Below are 19,184 nucleotides of genomic sequence, written 5' to 3'. Positions count from 1 at the left end.
TAAAAACCACTGTTGCAACATCAAACCCTCTGTTTGTGTGAATATAGTCTTTAGTTTTGTGAAGCCTTTAGAAACAAAACATGCTTTTCGAGGCTGTTGTCAAGAGGGGTATTATATGCCAAATGGGCAACATTTATTAGCTTTATCTGATACTTCCTATTGCAGATTCCAGTTTTCTGTCACAGAGTTGCAGCTATGAAATGGCTCCTCAGGCTGGAAGCCTGCGTACAGGAGAACTGCTTCAGCATAGACCTGGTAGGGTGGGAGTAAGGGCGTCTGGTCCTGTAACTGTTTCACAAATGTAGGTTAAACCATATTTTTCTACTGCGTTAACACATTACTGAGAACTTCTCCAAATGCCTGTGTGCTTGTCTGTGTTTGAGCAGAGATGATGCTTTACGAAAGGGGAATGGTAGTCTTTGCCATCTCAGAGAAATCTGCTCTCTTTGGCCAAGCTGTAACTTTGAAAAAGCACAGGTTGCTTACGCTCAGCAGAGACTTCTCTGATTTTAACAACTAGAATCTCTGAAGACTTGGTCCTCCCTGAGCACATTCCAGCCTCTCTCAGCACCCCAGGCTGCCCAAACTGTATATTCATTGTGTCCTTAGAGTGACAGAGCATGCCTCAACCTTTCAGCACCAACATGTGACAGGATTGCTCATGAAACATGCAGTGGCTGAGCGTGCTTCAGCCCACGGCTGCAGATGCTCAGAACTTTTATCTCTCAGTGCTGTCCCTGGCTGCTCCTGGTCACAGCACAGAGCAGAGAGTGGGCTTTCTTTGGTCTCAGTGGTACTGGGCAGACAGGGGAGGAAGCTTTCTGATTTGAAGACAGAAGCCACACAGGTGGGTGGCAAGAGAGTCTGGAACTGACGGTAGGGAGTACATGAATATGAAGGAGTTGAATCCTACCAAGAGCTAATCTTACTTAGTGTTCATGGGGTGGGAAGGGCAGGCTGGAATTAATAAGCAAACTAGGAGACTGGGAACAGCTTCCACACTGGTGATAGAAGGAAACAGAACAGATCATAACCTTCTGGGGATATGATGATGATGATGGGAAAAGAATATTGATGCTAGAGACAGAGCCGTGAATGGAAAGCTGAACTGATGGCCAGTGGGAAGGTGTCCAGAAATCCTGACAGGATGCTGGAGGGTACGTTGATAAAATAGGGCATAGGTGAAGGACTGAATGGAGAGCATGCTGAAAATGAAGAGCCTAGAAAGGAAGATTGAGCTTGAGTATTACTAGAAGAAGAGTAGATAGGAGAAATTGAGACTGTCCAGGAAGGGCAACTAAGATAGACGTTTCAGGTGTGGATTGTCAAGGAAAGGAGAATAGGCTATGGGGCTGGGAAAGCAAGTCATGGCTGGGTGTATGAGGCTGGAAGGGTCAAACAGGACCAGAGCTCTCTGATTGAATACATCCAGGGCCTAGCATGGTCCAGCAATTCTCATGTGAGCTATCAGCTGTGCATGTGGTCAGTTGATGGCCCATAGTTGTGTTGCCATGAAGCACTGAGTCTTTTGACTAGCGTCATCTGGTGGTGCATGTATGTCTTGAGCATCTTTATTCAGCATGCGACGTGGTTCAGACTGCCTCTTGGCTTATGTACAAGTTCTTTGTCATGAGCCACTAGATCCCCATTTTTTCCCCTTGTATGCAGAATTGATTGTGGGAGCACCAAAGCCATTATCAATGCCAAATCTGGGCTTTGGCTTAGCAACCACATTGTTAAAATGCGAGGTATTACCACAGTGTGTCTCAAAAAGAGGTACTTTGACCTTGACTGATGAGGATGTGAGGAAGATCTCATCAGTCTTCTAAGGCTTCCCCCCCCCCCCCCCCGAATTTCTCTATGCTGTTTTATATCTCAGTCTTGAAAATCATATTGCAAATGTGCAGTTTAGTTCCTATCCAGAAGGTTGTGTTTGCTGGAACAGTGTTGGGCTCCACGGACTTCAGAGTTAAAACTCCATGAAAAACGGGCCTCAAACCCATTGGATTTACGGAGTTCGCAACAGATGCATGCCAGGCTATGCTCTGCATGTGCATGGGGGTAACTGCAATCATCATCATCTAAATCAAACATCAACTGCATGTGTCCCATAATGCACCTTCCCAAAACGTAGGCAAAGAATGCATATGGCTCTTGATTAGGAAGCAGAAGACATATGAATGGTGTGCTGGTCAGAGGAACTCATGGAAGGTGTCAGTGGTAAGCCATCTTCTCTAAATTAGGGCAGAACACAACACCTGCAAATACTTCCTACTTCAAAGGGCATCAACTGCTATACTCTTCTGTTGTGGTCATCTGCCATCAAGAGACAAAGCAAGCAAATACTTTTCCACTTGCAAATGGAGGACAAAGGACAAAATACCTTTGCTGTCTTTTCATAGCAAAGGTATTACTGGTAGATTTGTATGTGATAGCGTAACAGGAACTGTTACAATTTAACATGAAGGAGAACTGGAAAATAACCTGTCTGCAATCTTTCCAATTCTGCTATCAGTAGTTCGCGTGCACCTTTCTTATCAGTTCAGCTGAGTACTTCACAAAAGCAGGCAGAGCTAAGCTGAACAAATATCTTCAGCCTGGCTAGGGTGCTTTTAGTTCCCAGACACTGCCAAATCGGTTGATCCATCAGCTAAAGAAACCTCTGGTTTTTTTGTATGTCACAGGATAGCAAATTGTAATCTCATTCAGGTCAATAGCTTGGCTGCTGCTTGGGATACCTGGCATACATTTATGCTCTTCCATGGTCCCAGGTGCTTATCAATCGGAAGAAAGGCTCCTTTTAAAATGCCATGTGTTGCATAGAGACAGTGAATAGTTCTGGGTATTACCCTGTTGACCAGCATTTGATGTCTACCTGAGGCCCAGCTAAACTGTGGAGTGTATATGGTGAGCTATTTTTTTTGTAACCATCTCATTTAAGATGTCTGAACTTGAAGTTATGCTTCCAGTGTGGAAGGCATTTTTCTGCATTTTGAATCTTGATGCAAGTAAGATTACTTTCAAATTTTATTTTAGTTTTTAATGCCTGCTGCTAAAAGCATATAAAGTAAAACCATGTCTGAGAATATCAAGATGCCTGATTTCAAGATAGCTTGATATAGTACAGAAATTTATTGTAGGACCTATATTCTTACACATTCTTATATATTCTTACATATGAGTGTAGGTAGCCTCAGCTGGAGCTACTTGAAATGTAAAGCAGTTTCTTTAGGGATCTGTGATTACCAGCAGAGGCTGTGAAAACTGAACCCTCCAGATTTGATGTTGAATTTTGCAAGTGCGATTTTGTATTTTTAAGACTGTTAAGTCCCTGACTCCAGCATCAGAAAAGTATGCATATAAACAGTCATTTGAGGGAAGTAAGGCAATTATTCACCTATGCAAACAATTGGCATCTTTTGATAAGTTACAGGTATATTCCACAATCTGCCATACATCACCTCTGCCTTGGATTCCCTTCTTTCTGGTGTCCTGTGGTAGATGGCTGGCATTTGAGTGTTCTGCGTTTTTTGCTCTTAACATTAGGCAGAGGACATTTGAGAGCACCATCAGGATGCTGCTGGCCAAAGGACCCAGAACCTGGGGAACTGGGGTGAGCACACAGGTAGCAGGATGTGCGTGTTTTTGGCACATCTGAAAGAACTTCAGTTACCGCACAGGTAAGTATGTGTCGCCTTTTTATTTCCATGATGCAATTTTCCTCTGCTATCAGCACACACCTGCAAAATACACTGGAGAAGTCTGGATCTCTTTTCTTGCTTTATGCTGGTCTGCACAATGGATGGCAATCTGTGCCTGTTGTCTGCTGCTGTATTAGCTCCACTGGCAGAGGTCTGGGAAAAAGGTCTGAAACTTCCAGCTCTGCAGCACCACTGGGGTGAATATAGGTGGCTTATGCAGGATCTCTGTTCAGTCTCCTCCTTTGAAGTCCAAGTCAGATGCTTCAGAGTTACGAAATGCTAGAGCCGAGGTTGCTGCCCTAACTTTTAATGTAGGCAGAGGGTGTGTTTGGGATGCGATACTGTTTCTGACTGTCCGATCATACACTGCTTTTTCCTCATGGCAGTGCCCTAGCTATCATAACCACAGTTCTGTTATTTTGTAACATTTAAATGCTTGCCTTTGCAAATTTGATAATGTTTCTTAGAAATTTGGCATGAATAATTATTCAAATTTTCAACAGACTCTGGCTGTTTCTTAAATAATTCACCACGAATATGCACATGATTTTAAAAACTGGCTTTTACGTCTTCAACATTCAGTTAAATACATAATTCTGTGTAGTACTGAAAACTGGGTGACAAGTATGTACTTTTGTCATTCTAACTGAATGAAATTGAAAGCTTGTATGAATTGAGAGCTAAACCTCATAGTGAATCCTTTGAATTTTAGCCAGAGAGCATTATGTAGATTTCAGCTAGATTTTTCATTAAAGTTTTTTTTAAGAATAGGTACAGTTCTTTTTTAGCTTAATAAAAAGGAGTGAGATATCATTAAAAGGACACTGATGGGCTGTAATTTTCTTATCCCTGTTATGTAAATACAAACCCCAAAACCAGAGGACAGGGACACTGGATACTTTTAAAATGAAAGAAGGTGTGAATAATATTTTTATGATTATTTGGAGCAAAACATTTGCTTCTCCTTCCTTCTCAATGTTTCAGTAGAGTTCTTACATGACAAATAACTTCTGCGTAGGAGCCAGACTATGTAAGTTAATGATCATACTGCTACAGATCAAATAAACTCAGAAAGATGTGTCTGTGTTTCCTCTATAACGATTAGAAAAAGCTCAGCGACTGTAATCACAGAATAAATATTACTGCAAATTCAGAGAACATACTTTTGAAGTGACTTCCTGTGCCCAGAGGCGTAGAAGAAACTTTCTACCAGTACTTCATGTTCTGAAGCTTTTACGTTGTTTCTGCTTGCATCTAAGTCAAACCTCTTATATCTTGTTCTGAAATGAAGCTTCTCACAGATTTTCAATGCCCTTTAATGCAGAATAGCAGCATTGTCTGGCTGGTTTGTTGGCTTTCCAAGTACTTTCTTAAATGCACCTCAGTCTTTGTCTTACCTGGTCCTGAGAATCCTTGCTGTTTTGTCAGAACTGTCTGTACTAGGTTTCGGGTTTCACTGCACGCTTTACTCTTTTATTGTTTACAGTGTATTGCTCTATTGTGGACTGCTGATGTACATTTTTATAGGGTGATTTTATTTTTTTTTTCTAACTTGGCACTTGTAAAAGGTTCTGTGACCTTAGCATGTTTTCTGCTAGCTATCCTTTAGGGAATTAGGAAGGACAAATGATTTTACCTCAATTTACAAATATATGGAGTGTGGTTTGGTCTCTGCCTTTCTGTAGCAAAGACCATTTAAAACAAGAAATACCCCTGCAAAGGCAAATGGGTATGAAGAAGGAATGTAAAATATGTATACAGGGTGTACCTAAGCTGCATTTTTGTTACTTATTTTTATCTCAATGTGTTTACAGCTGAAATTCTAGAATTAGCAGGAAATGCAGCACGAGACAACAAGAAAGGAAGAATTGCCCCCAGACACATCCTCCTGGCAGTTGCAAATGATGAGGAACTGAATCAGGTACCTGTTTACGTTTCAGTGCTGTGGCATTAATGAATCTCGTATCATGGAAGTTTAGAAACAGTTTAGTCTGACACATAAATAAGAACACAATTATTGTACCAGAAGACAACAAGATTGTGCCTACTTCAGTAAAAGCAGACAAAAAAAAGGTTTTCTGATATCTTAAATTCTCAGATACAGATTTTGCTTCTTTTGTAGCCTGTGAGTCCTGCTGAAGTGGGTGGACTTGATGCTTCCTTTTTTCCTCTGGGAGATTCAATACTTAAAGAAGATGTGCCATATGGAAGACCTTTTCTCAAAAGTTGTAGAAATGTGTGTTTTGTTATGTTGGCTGAGAGGCCCATCTTGGGTAGGGATCTGGCCCACTCACTCACTACTGCTCCCTCCAGGGCTGCCTCCCTGTCTGTATGCCCAAGCCCCATTAGCAACCAGATTGTGGTTCACAGTGCTCTTGACTCTGCAGATCACTTCTGCTGAACTTAACTGAGACAAGAGATCATGGCATGGGCTGTGAATTGCAGCATTCAGGGACACTGGAAAGGTTCCATCAGCATCAAAGTATGTCTTCTTGTTTGGTCTCATGTGAAGATGTATGACATCATTCACACCTAAAAGATTCCTGCACTTTATTTGACTGCTTTAAATAATGAAAATATGGTGCCCATGAAGTCATCCAGCCCTGTTCCCAGTCAGAGGGAGTGAAAAGTCAAAACAGAGGCCAAGAGAGAGGGAAAAGCATGCTAACACTACTAGCTCCCTGCTCTGAGGCACTGGTCACTGGCCTCTAAAGTGGGGGCTAGATCTAGCGGTGTCCATTAGGAGTTAGCCAGACTTTGTCCACTGTGTAATATCCCAGCCCATTCCTGTTGTTCACCTTTGCAAAGCAGGTTCTTGAGACTCATGCTTGCTTTCACTGAATCTGTTTTCCTACCAAAGGGATCTACAACCAGTCCTTTGGGCAGGACTGTGGTGCAAACATGGCTTTTGGGGGGGTTGTTTGTTTGGTGGGGTTGTTTTGTTTTTAAAGTAGCCTGCAGGCACTTGTCTTCTCTTACCTTCACTCACTGTGTGTGAGGAACTGAAGACAGGTATGCAGAAAACCTAGCAGTGGAAGAGAGACCAGTGAAGTAATGGAGTTCTCAGTGATGTTCTGTCTGACCTCACCATCACTGCCAGGTTTTGTAGTTGTGGATTTTCCCCTTAATGATTTTTGTTTGTTTTCTTCATGATAAAGGGGCAAGGTGCAATGCTGTAGGAAGTGTGGGGTCTACTTGCGTATGTGTAATGTAGTCAGTAAAAATAGCTTGAGTGCCAGCTAAGAGAATCTGTAATGTGCTGCTTGTCCTTGCAGTTGCTCAAAGGTGTGACTATTGCAAGTGGAGGCGTCCTGCCCAGAATTCAGCCAGAGCTTCTAGCCAAGAAACGGGGTGCCAAAGGCAAATCTGAGACCATCCTTTCACCTGCTCCTGAGAAGAAGGGAAGGAAAACGATAGTGAACAAAAAGAGTGGGAAGAAGGCAAAATCTACCAAGGCCCGGACACCCAAAAAGGTAAGCATGAAGCAGATGTGGGATTTCAGAGGTGTGGGAGAGGAAGTGGATCAAAACTGACTAAGATTATTAGGAGGAATAAGTTAGTGCTTCAGCAGTGTTTGGAACAGCTAGAAATGGGAGGTAGGAGTTAGGAGTTGATAATAGACACAACAGGGTTATTTTTCCTCTAAATTTTAGAAAGAAAAGCAAACACAGTATTTTAATCAATTTTCATAATAAAAGCTTTTAAAGCTTTGGGGGGAACATTTTAGATTTTGCATGTCACCCTTTGCGATACTTTCTTGATAACAGTTTAGACTCTTTTCATCTCCACACTGTGTGGCAGTGAACTCTAGTGTTTAAACAAAGGAAGCTGTATTTTAAAGTATTTTCTACTTGAGACATGTCACACCTTCAGCCTTGTACAATTACTGGGTTGCTGTTGAAGATTTTTCACTATCCAGAGAGCTTGCCTCAACATGGTACATAAATGTCATTTTGACAGGCTCTTCGTTTATGTGTTTTGTTGTTTATGTGTGCTGTTGTTCATGTTGTTTAAAAAGAGTTGTAAGAAGAAATTAATCAGAACTTGACCACTGCACCTTCCCTCACAATTGCTAATGCTCTGTCACCATACAAATCGGTTTAATTTGGTAAAGCAGTAATCAGATCAGTCCTCCAGTGCATGCATCTTAAAACACTCCTGTTTTAATTAGGTAGGACTAAATGATATTAAGCTTTGACCTAAGATTTTCAGACTTGTGTTAAGCATATCTTTCTGAATGCCTCTAGGCTTTAATACATTTCCATAGCTGAGAATATCCAGAAACAACTTTTAAAAAGGAAACAGAGTTGCTTAATAGGATGTGCCTGTGTATTGATCTCGGCTACCACCTTAATTTGAATTGTGCACTGCACTACTGGGAACTTGCTAAGAAGAGTTAGCTTCCTAACATACTTTAAAGCAAATACTGAGAGATGTGTGATGTTTCTGCAGTCCTGGTAGAAGCAGATTTGTTATTCCTGGAGCCAGCCTGCATGAAGGGGTATGTCCCACAAATGGGATTTTGCATTCAAAGTTCAGTTATTAGTTATTTTGTTTAGTCATTTTTGTCATGCTTGTATGTAGGTATGATGGCTTGCTCCTGTCAATATGGATTCAGATCTGTGATTTATTAGCTGAAACTTATGGGGGTTTTTAGACCATGAAGCTATTTTTTTTCCCTTCAGATAGGACCATTTGAGTGGGTTACTAAATTACTAAGTTTGATTTAGTACAAGCTCTGCTCTGTTAACAGCAAAAATAAAGCAGCACACCCCCACCCATAAATAAAACCTTAATTGTTAATAAAATTGCAGATGGATGTGGATGCACTGACTCCTAATGCAACTACAAACGTATGTAGTACCTCAGATGAGCCACTGATGTTTTAGCATTATATAAATAGGAAAGATCTGTTGTTACATAGTCTTAGGGGATTAAAAGGCTGTAAATAATATATTGATCCAAAAAGATGAGATGTATAGTAACTGATAAAATCTATCAATTTCTGAATAATGGCAAATGTTGGTTTTTATTATTTTTTCCCTTTGAGAGTTCTTGTTTTTTAATTCCTTCAAATAGAACAAACAAAAGGACAATGAAAAAGAAGGAGCTTCAAATTCAACATCTGAAGATGGACCTGGGGATGGCTTCACTATCTTGTCCTCCAAGAGTCTTGTGCCAGGACAAAAGGTAATACAAAGTTGTAACAGATTTAGATCACAGCAATGGAGCCTAGCATAAATAGAAGTATGGTTTTGATATAACACCAGTACAAACCTCTACATTCTCCCTTAGCGGTCCCAAATTGATTATTTATAAAAGAGTATTTCTGGCCCAGGTCCCAGGATCACCCAGAACTTCCACACGTTGGTTTGTGCCAGAAGCCCAGGAGCTCCATCTGAAAGTGGGCTGCGGGGTGCTACTCTCTCAAATTCAAGTCCAAATTGAGAACCTCGCCAGAGCTGCAGGGCATGCCTACTTCTCCATCTCAGCACAGACAGGGACACCTTACTTAGTCAGAATTACAAAACTGCCCCACCAAAACGCCTGCATGTCGTTGGTGTCCAGCCTACCATATATCCCTTTGTTTTGTTTGGTTTTCCTCTGTTCTCACCAAAAAGAAGAGGGATTTTTGCCTTCTTTAAGTTTTTGGACCCTCTGAATGAAACTGGACCTTTTCTTACAGATTTAACTATGGAGGTATAGTCAAGATTTTTTAATATCATTATTATTTCCAATAGTAAGGTCATCTGGAAAAAGTATTTTTCTGGAAACTGCTTCTATAAGCCCCCTCTACTGATGTCTACCCTGTTGTATGAAGCAGAGCTTATGGGATCAGGTGGACTGAATTCTTTTGCTGAAGCAGTGGTCTAGAATGTGCCAGATACATACTAAATCCAGAAGATTGCTAAAAGCAGTTATCTGGCCAGGTAGACAAAGCTTGGATCTCCTCTGTTCAGTTCTGTCCTAAGTTCCTCTAAAATCTGTGTACGTTCTTCTCTAAAATGGGCAGCTCTTATTGTGCTGGTTAGGATTTAAGTACTGCAGTGTACCTTGGAAGAAGTGAGGTGTGCTGGGCACATGTTTAGCAGCTGCAAAGTCTTACTCATTATTTTTATCAGTTACTATATCCACATGCTTGGGTGGGTAAAGCATTCCTTATTTATGCCAGGAACTGAAAGGCTAATTCATTACTTGGGTTGCAAAGCCATTATAGATCAGGATAGTGGTTAGCCCTTCTTCTGAGCCCCCAACAGTAATTTACTGGGGGCAAATGTTTTGACAGGAGAAAAGCTTTTTAATATTACTATTTTTTTCTTGAAGCAAAAGCATTTCCAGAGTTCCCCTTTTCTTTTCAAAGTGTTAGGCTAGAGCATGAATTTTTCTAGCAGACACTTCCTCTGGATGCCCTCCTATGCTACTCCTCCTGTGGGCATATTGCAAAATAAGCGGTGTAAAAATTAATTAATTAGTGGCTAAAAATCAGAATAGCACATACTGACCATGATAAAACTGCTGATCTCTGAAAGACTGAATCCAGCCTTCTTTCATTTTAGTGTTTTTGTATGAAAATGATTTCACGCTAACATTACTTTTGTTTTTTACTCCCCTGTATTATTTTACAGCTTTCTTTGACACAGAGTGACATCAGCCATATTGGCTCCATGAAAGTAGAAGGCATTGTTCACCCTACAACTGCTGAAATAGACCTCAAGGAGGAAATAGGTGAGGCTTTGCTACAAGCAGAAAAAACAGATCTAGAGTTGGAACAGTAGCTGGTCTACTAGCTGCCTGCTGAGATCCCATCCTGAGTCTTCCCCAGGCCATAAAATATCACTTACAGCACTTCTGAAAATGAGGCTGGATCTGACTAGGTATAACAGGCTAATCACTAATTTATCTATTTTTAATGATGCCTTACAGCAATCAAAACACAGATAATTTGTTGAAGCACATGAGCAGCAAAGGTGTAAATAATAATTACTGTGGTCTTTATTGGATTATTTTTATATTTGCCTCTGAAAATTCCATGTCAAAAATTAGATACTAATAACACTTCTAATTATGTGTTTCATTGTAGGATTTTACATACTTTAGAAATGTGCACAAAACCTCATACTGCTCATGTGAAATAATGAAATACTATTACTGTTGGTGTACAAATACGGAAATTGAAGCAATAGGAAGTAAAAAGGATATTCAGTGAGTTGCAGAGAGAGGCACAGAATCTAGTAGCAGGCTTTTAGAACAGTGTTTCATACAGTCAGTCATCAAGACATTCAGTGGCATCCCAGTTGTGTTTATTTCAGAAAGTAGTAGGGTGTGTATATTGAGTTGATTTTGGAGGCTGAAAAAAACCACCCCTTTCTTCACTGTTTTAGCCGTAAGTCAGAGTAAGATAGTCTTCTTACAGATAACTATATTAAGTGATTTCCAGTAATAACATACAGGGGTTTTCAAAACCAGTTAAAAAGTAAACTTCATCTATGGCTGGCCAGAGTGGTAAGTATAAATAACAGCTGCTGCTGGTAGAGGGAAAATAGGATAATGTGTGTGCAGTGTTCTTCCTTTAAATAGAGTTGTTTTTCTCACTTTGATACTTTGAAGCCAAGGCCTTTTGCTCTGTGTCCTTGCAGGCAAGGCATTGGAAAAGGCTGGAGGGAAGGAGTTTTTAGAAACAGTGAAAGAGCTTCGCAAATCTCAAGGACCTTTGGAAGTTGCTGAAGGTAAAAAGAACAGTACTCTCTCTTTTGGAAACAGCTTATTTCACATGTTCTTTTGTCTGGACGTTCTGATCTGTCCTTGACTATATATGTGCTTTTGCTTATGTGATGTAAATGTTTCTGTTTCGAAGCTCTTGCTGATACAGACAGTGTGCCTGGTGGGAGGGAAGAGTTGGATTCCTGTGTCCTGTGCAGATTCTGTCTTTGGGCTTCTAGGCGCTACCATAAGTTACAGCAGATTGATTATTTTATCTTAGGCAGTTTCTGTCTGTGGGAGTCCAAAATTTAAGGAAAACTTGTGCTGCCACAGATGTGCCATCTTTCCTGTCCTGTTCATTCTGCATTCTGTAGTGACAATCAGAAACGGCTCTCAGCCTAATATATGAGCTATAAGAACAGCGGTAGTTTATAAATTACTTTGCTTTATGCATATTTGATTATAATCCAAATAATTAACTTACTTCAAAAGCAAATAAAGATGTGATACGATCTTTGAAACTGGCATGGTTTTTGGAAGAGCAATTGCAGCACTTCTCCCAGGCACTACAGCTACATTACAGAAATACAAATTACCGAAGAGCTCCCTTCAAATATTTATCACATCTGTAGCAGTGCATCGTTTGGGACTTGAGATTATACACCTTCCTCCTTCCTTTGTGGACAAATCAAAGCAGTTAAAACAAAATAAAGGTGTTGAAGGTGGCTGGGAGGCAGGTGAAAGAAGTTACAGTGTATCTTCTAGTGCCTTATCTGGCTTGGTATCTCTACTCAAGAAACTACATGCTTTAAATAGTGTAGTTTTGGAAATTTCCTAAGTGAGTAGCCTAGTTTTATAGTCTCAAATGACAGGGAAATTTTTGTACAAGATACTTTGTTTCACTTTTGTATTCAACATCAAAGTAAACTACTTTTCTCTGTCAAAATCACTACCTAACTGGGTAATAGATTCCTGTTACGCTATTAAGGCAGTCCCAGGAAGGAAGGTAATCTTAGTTTAATAGATAGGAAAATGTACTCTCTCTAGCACTACGTTTTGTTACTGTATTTGAAATTATCCCTTCTGTTCTGGGCGGGGGGGGGCAAGTGATAATAAATGGTTGTTAATCACTGCAGGTCTGCTGCAAACACTTGTGCTCTGGTCAGTGGGCTTGAATTCAAGTGCTGCTCACAGGATACCTGTGTTGTTTTCAGTCAATTTGCTTCCTATTGGTAAAGGCCTGATGTTTCTCTTCGGTTGAAATTTCAGTAGCACACAGTGAAGCATTAGCCAGAATTCCTCTGTGCCTGACACAGAATTCCTGGGTGATGGTGGACAAGTGAATAAACCCCAAGTTTTTCGTCCTTAGACTTTAATTACACAGCTAATTTTGGGGTGTTTAACCTGGGATTCCCAAGACCTACATTTCCAGAAGTGCTAACGGTCACAATTGCAACAAAAGCAAACATATTAGGCTTTCTGAAAAATTAATCTAGCTTCCTAATTGTTCATAACTGATGGAGACTTTCAGTAAACATCTTTGGTTTTTCATGTTGTTGTCTGAAATTACCCAACTGTGAAGTGGGTCTGAGTATTACTTCCTAACACTCTGGAGCTGTAATGTTGATGCAGGTATTTGTTAAAAGCATTCAGATAAGGGTGTGACAGCACTGCAGAAATGCCTGCTGGGGGATCAGTGTTACCGTGTTCAGTGAAAGATTTTGATACATTGCATAAAACAAATCCAGAGGTCATGCTTAATGAGAAAGCTAAAAAATATTATTAACTGTGTGTTAACCAAATGAACCCTGTGTTCTTTGGTCTTCAAAGAAATAATAAGTGATCACAAAAGTAATGATGAGACAGTCACATTATGATTACAAGTGAGCATTGTGGCATATTTTAATTTCTAATGTATTTCTTTGGAGAAGTGATGTAATTAGGAAAGTACGTTGGATTGAGAGGTCATTGCAGGGTGGTTTCTATTCAAAACTAAATGTTATATTTTCATTTGTGTTAGCTGCACTTACTCAGTCTAGCGGCCTAGCAGCAAAGTTTGTCATCCACTGTCACATCCCACAGTGGGGCTCAGACAAGTGTGAAGAGCAGCTTGAAGAGACTATAAAGAACTGCTTAACAGCCGCAGAAGACAAGAAGTTGAAGTCCGTGGCTTTCCCCCCGTTTCCCAGTGGCAGGTATGACTTTTTCTGCATAGGAGGATTCTGTATCAGGTAGCAATGGTATAATTCACTGTCAGAGCTGCTACTGTGATGAAGAGGTAACCCTCTGGACTGTGGCCTTCAGAGAGGGCTGCTTGCAGGTTGCTGTCTGACACCATACTTCTCCAGATTAGAGGAGCTTGAAGTGCAGTGTTTGCAAGGAATGACCAGAAAGCTTTTATAGAAATCAGCTAACCCACAGGAGAGCTGGGTAGACTTGCTGTGTTTTCTATTGTTGGGCAGTAATTTTCATTCTTCTACTAGGGGCCTGCACCACCTATGTTTTTATGTTCCTTCATTTTGCTGTGGGGAATCTTACTAAAACTACATTTGTACTAGCAAGTTTACATCAGTGTAATACTGAAGGCAAATAACAGTGATGCAGCCTGTGCTAGGTAAATGTGGGGTGTTCACTTAAGTCATCCTAAGGATATATATTAAACAGACTAGTCATACACGATGTTTTATTTACATAGAAAACCTTCTCTTTGAGAAAATGTTTCTCAAATAGAGTTCTGCTTTAAAAAGTCAGCTATGAAACCAGATATGAAATTACACATTTCTTTCTCAGTAACTGGCAAATAAAATGTTCTTGACTAAGAAATCCAAAGCATTTATTTATTTATTTATTTATTTATTTATTTTATGCTGACACTTTGTTAATCTTGCTTGGTCTCTGATCACAAGAAAACTTACACAAGCCCTGCTAGCTGCAGAATTTGTTATTTCATATTGTAGTTCACACAGTTATATTTCATTTGAAATGCAACTACTGATTTTGTTAGTAATGCCCAAAGATTAGAGTATGTAGTATAGTGCAGTTGTGTTGGCCCTGTAATGAATCAAATGAAAGTAAAACTGCATTTTGACCAGTGAAATCACCACACATCACTGAATACACAGGAGGTGAAAATGTGATTTTTATGGAGATATTTTACAAGTCATAATAATATTTTTATGGATTGGGATAAAAGAATAAATAGGGGGCAGTGCAATTTTTAATGCTTTGTCTTCCTTCATACACGTGTTTTTTTATAATGTTGTCAAAGCAAAATGTGATAAATGGTTTTACAGCTCTTTAATAATAAAGTTCAGCTTTCAAAACTGATCTATAGTTTTAAATGCCACTAGAATTAGTCTGTATGGATCTCATGTCTCCTATGAGCAATATCTAAGAATAATCCAGTCTTGGACCATTAGTCTTAGCACAGATCCTTCTGCTGCTTAGTTCTATTTCACTCTCTGTTGCTCTTAAAATTACTCATGCTAACTGAAAATAGAGTAAGTCTTACCAAGTGCTGCTGGTTTACACTTTATCAAAGAACCTTAAAATTATCTGAAAAAAGGCAGTTTTTCAAAGAATACTTAATGGTTTTGCTGTCATATTATTCCACCTACATGTCTGCACAAGAAATCACAGAATCACAAAATGCTGGTTTTGTTAGGATACTCGATTTTGCCAGGACTTTTCACCTTTATGAGCTTGTCAGTAAAAAGTAGAGAAATGCAGTTTAGATGAAATTACTTGTGCTGTGAAGCAGATATAAATTAACTGAAAAACATTTTCAAAAAGTCCTTTTTGAGAGCTTGATAGCTTGCTGCCAGAAAGGCATACTGGCTGGGCTGGTGCAGATGCTGTCCAGAGACTAAAAATATAGGAAAATACGTTTGCTAATACTCATTTGGATTACACTGAATATGGATAAGGCAGTTATTGTTGACTAGTTTACAAGCTCTTTTTTGGATGTTTTTTAATATATATATTGCAATACACACACACAAGTATGATAAGTATCTGAAATCACTAGCATAAAAATGAGTTAGAAGTCAGTGGTACTAACCTTAGAAAAAAAAAAACAACCAAATGCACACGACAGTGGTGAAAAAACACTGCAAAGGCTGCTCTGGATGCTATTAAAAGCAATGCCATAATTTTTTAAGTGTAGGGATTGTTAGGCACTGGGATGGCTTATCCATTTATTCTGATGTAGACCCATAACTGAAGATCTTTAAGTATAGGTCAGACAAACTTATTTCAGGATCAGAAAAGTTATGTGTAATCCTGCCTCAGAGGAAGGACATGGGCTAGGTTGTGCTGGCCAGTTTTTTGGGACATGGATCGAACTTTTTCTGGAGCATTATCATGCAGTAGAATCTAAATAGGAGGCATTAAACTCAAGAACAGCCAGCAGAGTTACACACAAAGACCTGTCTGAAACCTCAGCTGTGTCTTAACTCACCTTCAAACAATTCCGTATGTCCCAGTAAAGTCTCATCCTGGCCCTTCAAGGTACGTGGCTTCCTACATGCTCACGTAGTAAGCACTGCATTGACACTCTTTAGTGTTGTACAGAATCAGCAAAACTGTTACAAGCATTGTCAGCCAGCAGAGAAGCTCCAGCAGGCGGTGCAGGAGTGTGTCCTTCTCTCCAGATGTCAGTGGCAGACACACACATGGATCACTTCAGGAAGTGGTGCTTTCTAACTCAATAAATTTGTTTAGTGTTAAGACAGGAAGAACGATGTGGAGACCTTCCTAAGTGTGAGCATACTGTAATGCAGAGTATTTCATTAGATGAGCATCAAGTTCAAACTGTAGAGCAGTTCTTGAAATTCTGTCCAGTATTATAGCAGTCAGAATTTTACGTAAAGAGATATGCCTCTCTATAAAAAGGGCAGGAAGGAAGGACCCTGGAAACTACAGGCTTGTCAGCCTTATCTCAGTGCTGGGGAAGGTCACGGAGCAGATGATCATAATGGGTTAATGAAGGGCAGGTCCTGCTTGACCAATTTGATCTCTTTCTGTGATAAGATGACCCACCTGGTTGATAAGGGAGAGGCTGTGGACATTGTCTATTTGGACTTCACTAAAGCATTTGACACTGTCTCCCACAGTGTTCTCCTGGAGAAATTGCTGCTCATGCCCTGAATAGATGTATTCTTCACTGGGTTGAAAACCGGCTGGATGGCCGACCCAAAGAGTGGTGGTGTATGGTGTCCCATCTAGTTGGCAACCAGTCACTAGTGGTGTCCCTCACCTTATTGATATGTTAGGGCCAGTATTGTTTAATATCATCATTGATGACCTGCATGCGCAGATTAAGTGCACCCTCAGTAAATTCACAGATGACATTGAGTTGGGTGGGAGTGCTGATCTGCTGGAGGGTAGGAAGGTCTACAGAAAGCTGGATTGATGGGCTGTGGCCAATGGTATGAGGTTCAACAAGGCAAAGTGATGGATCCTGCACTTAGGCCACAAGAATCTCATGGAATGCTACAGGCTTGGGGCAGAGTGGCTGGAAAGCTGATCTACTGAAAAGGACCTGGGGGTGCTGACTGACAGCTGAAAATGAGCCAGCTTGTGCCCAGGCAGCCAAGAAGGCCAGCAGCATCCTGCCCTGTATCAGCAATAGTGTGGCCAGGAGGGCCAGGGCAGTGATCATCCCCCTGTGCTCAGCACTGGTGAGGCTGCACCTCAAATACTGTGTTCAGTTCTGGGCTCCTCACTATGAGAACGACATTGAGGTGCTGGAGCAGGTCCAGAGAAGGGCAACGAAGCTGGTGAAGGGCCTGGAGCACAAGTCTTGTTGAGGAGTGGCTGAGGGAACTGGGGTTGTTTAGTCTGGAGAAGAGAAGGATCGGGGGGGACTTTATCGCTCTCTACAACTGCCTGAAAGGAGGTTGCAGTGAGCTGGGGGTCTGTCTCTTCTCCCAAGTAACAAGCGATGGGACAGGAGGTAACAGCCTCAAGCTGCACCAGGGGAGGTTTAGATTGTATATTAGGAAAAATTTCTTCACTGAGAGGTTGATCAGGCATTGGAACAGGGTGCTTAGGGCAGTGGTGGAATCACTGTCCCTGGAAGGGTTCACAAACCGTGTAGATGAGGCCCTTGGTGTCATGTTTTAGTGGTTGGTGGTCTTGGTAGTCATGGGGTAATGGTTGTATCTGATGATCTTAAAGGTCTTTCCCAACCTAGCTGATTCTATGATTCTGTGCAAAGCACTTCGTAGTATCTGTGCTCTTTGCAATACACTGTCGTGCAGATGCCTTGTGTGGAGATGAGGACAAAGGAACTGTGTTGCAGCTGAATGGTTTTGTGACTTGTGTCCTGGGTTCACCAGCTACTAAGAAGGAGAAAAATGACTGCTACTGCTGAACCCAGGACATCTTGAATAAGGAGTATAAGGAAATACTTGAATAAGGAAAAAATGCTGCTGCCAAGAAATTTGAATCTCAAGGATGCGGGCCAGGTGGCCCAAGAGATGTCAACACAGTTGAAAAGTTCACTTACTGTAGAGACTGGTAGCTTCTAGCTTTTCAAATTGTAGGTTAGAAATTATTACCATCAAAATGAATGAATTAAAGAGACTTGGCCTTAATTTGGCTTGGGGTTATATTTCAACTATTTTCACTGAAGTCTCAACCAAAGTGTTTTTAATGACAGCATGAGGAAGTCAGCTACGTAGTTGATGTATTTCTGTTTTTCAATTTCCAACTAAAAAATAATCATCCCTTGATTAAAAATTAATCATCCCTGGGCATCCCTGCCCAGCACAGCATGGAAAAGTTTAATTCTAAGCAAGGGCACTAAAAATCTTTGTGTTATTATAGAAAGTAGAAGCAAAAGAAGAGAGTAACAGTGACAGCAAGGAAACTAATAGAGCAGCAGATGAATACTGCTATCAAAACCTTGGGCTTTCTTCTAGGATTTACACACAGCAAAACTGGAGATGGGACTATCTGCCTGTAGTTGGTACAGCTATGGCTTGTTCCTTTCAGCATCACGTGTGCATAATGCTTGCACAGGTGACTGACACTCACTTGTTCTGTTTTCTTCCCCTACCACATAGAAACTGCTTCCCAAAACAGACGGCAGCCCAGGTGACTCTAAGAGCTATTTCCACCCATTTTGACGGCACCAACTCTTCCTCCTTGAAGAACATTTACTTTCTGCTCTTCGACAGTGAAAGTATTGGCATCTATGTGCAAGAAATGGCCAAGCTAGACACAAAGTAGCAATGACAGCCAAATGAAACTTTATTTTTCAACAAACCTGAGTAGCATTAAAAGCATTAGAGGTGGGTTTTATTTTTTCAATGTGATGAGGAGGGGGAGTGGTAGTAGTGTGATGTGTTGTGACTTGATGAAGAGCTGTGACTATAGATGAGAAGGGCTTAGTCTGATTTCTTCATGCTATCAGCATCCTCTAGCCATTTGTATCACCTTAAGCAACTGAGTTACCATCTCTTTTCAGGACTTTTAGTGTCCCTTGTTATTTTAGTCTAGAAGTTTTTAAAGAGTAACTTCATTTTAGGTTTGTAGTGATGATTTTTTTCACACACACTCACACTTTAAAGACAGCTCTTAAAAATGTTCTGCTCCTTTTTCCCCTCCCTTGAGGGTAGATGGTAAACTTCTGCCTCCAGCCCACAGATTGGGGAAAAGGATCTGGAAGTGATGCATGAGGAGCTTCTGTTTTGCTTTTGACTCACAATAATATCTGTAATTACTGAGAGTATTTCATGGTGATTTTGTTTGTTTTATAAGAAAAAAAGAAAAAGA

General features: G+C 40.6%; 1 protein-coding gene across 3 annotated transcripts in view; it reads left to right on the top strand.

Moving 5' to 3' along the window:
- Nucleotides 1–19,184, top strand: part of LOC133223331 (core histone macro-H2A.2) — a 27,847-nt gene extending 8,663 nt beyond the window's left edge. For 2 of the 3 annotated variants that reach the window (XM_061373932.1, XM_061373931.1), the window contains exons 3-9: nucleotides 5,516–5,622; nucleotides 6,977–7,174; nucleotides 8,781–8,891; nucleotides 10,328–10,427; nucleotides 11,339–11,428; nucleotides 13,423–13,597; nucleotides 18,473–19,184. In XM_061373932.1, the coding sequence (XP_061229916.1) occupies nucleotides 5,516–5,622; nucleotides 6,977–7,174; nucleotides 8,781–8,891; nucleotides 10,328–10,427; nucleotides 11,339–11,428; nucleotides 13,423–13,597; nucleotides 18,473–18,638 (947 nt within the window). In that variant the 3' untranslated portion in view covers nucleotides 18,639–19,184. The remainder of the gene's footprint in view (nucleotides 1–5,515; nucleotides 5,623–6,976; nucleotides 7,175–8,780; nucleotides 8,892–10,327; nucleotides 10,428–11,338; nucleotides 11,429–13,422; nucleotides 13,598–18,472) is intronic. The other variant, XR_009728527.1, reaches the window with a different exon arrangement.

The sequence above is a fragment of the Neopsephotus bourkii genome, unplaced genomic scaffold (genome assembly GCF_033783945.1).
Source record: "Neopsephotus bourkii isolate Nb327-2 ecotype Australia unplaced genomic scaffold, CSIRO-AGI_Nbou_v1 NB_1634, whole genome shotgun sequence".
Lineage (NCBI taxonomy): Eukaryota > Metazoa > Chordata > Aves > Psittaciformes > Psittacidae > Neopsephotus > Neopsephotus bourkii.
Note: the sequence above shows the minus strand (reverse complement) of the source record. Positions and strands in the feature narration are given on the sequence as shown.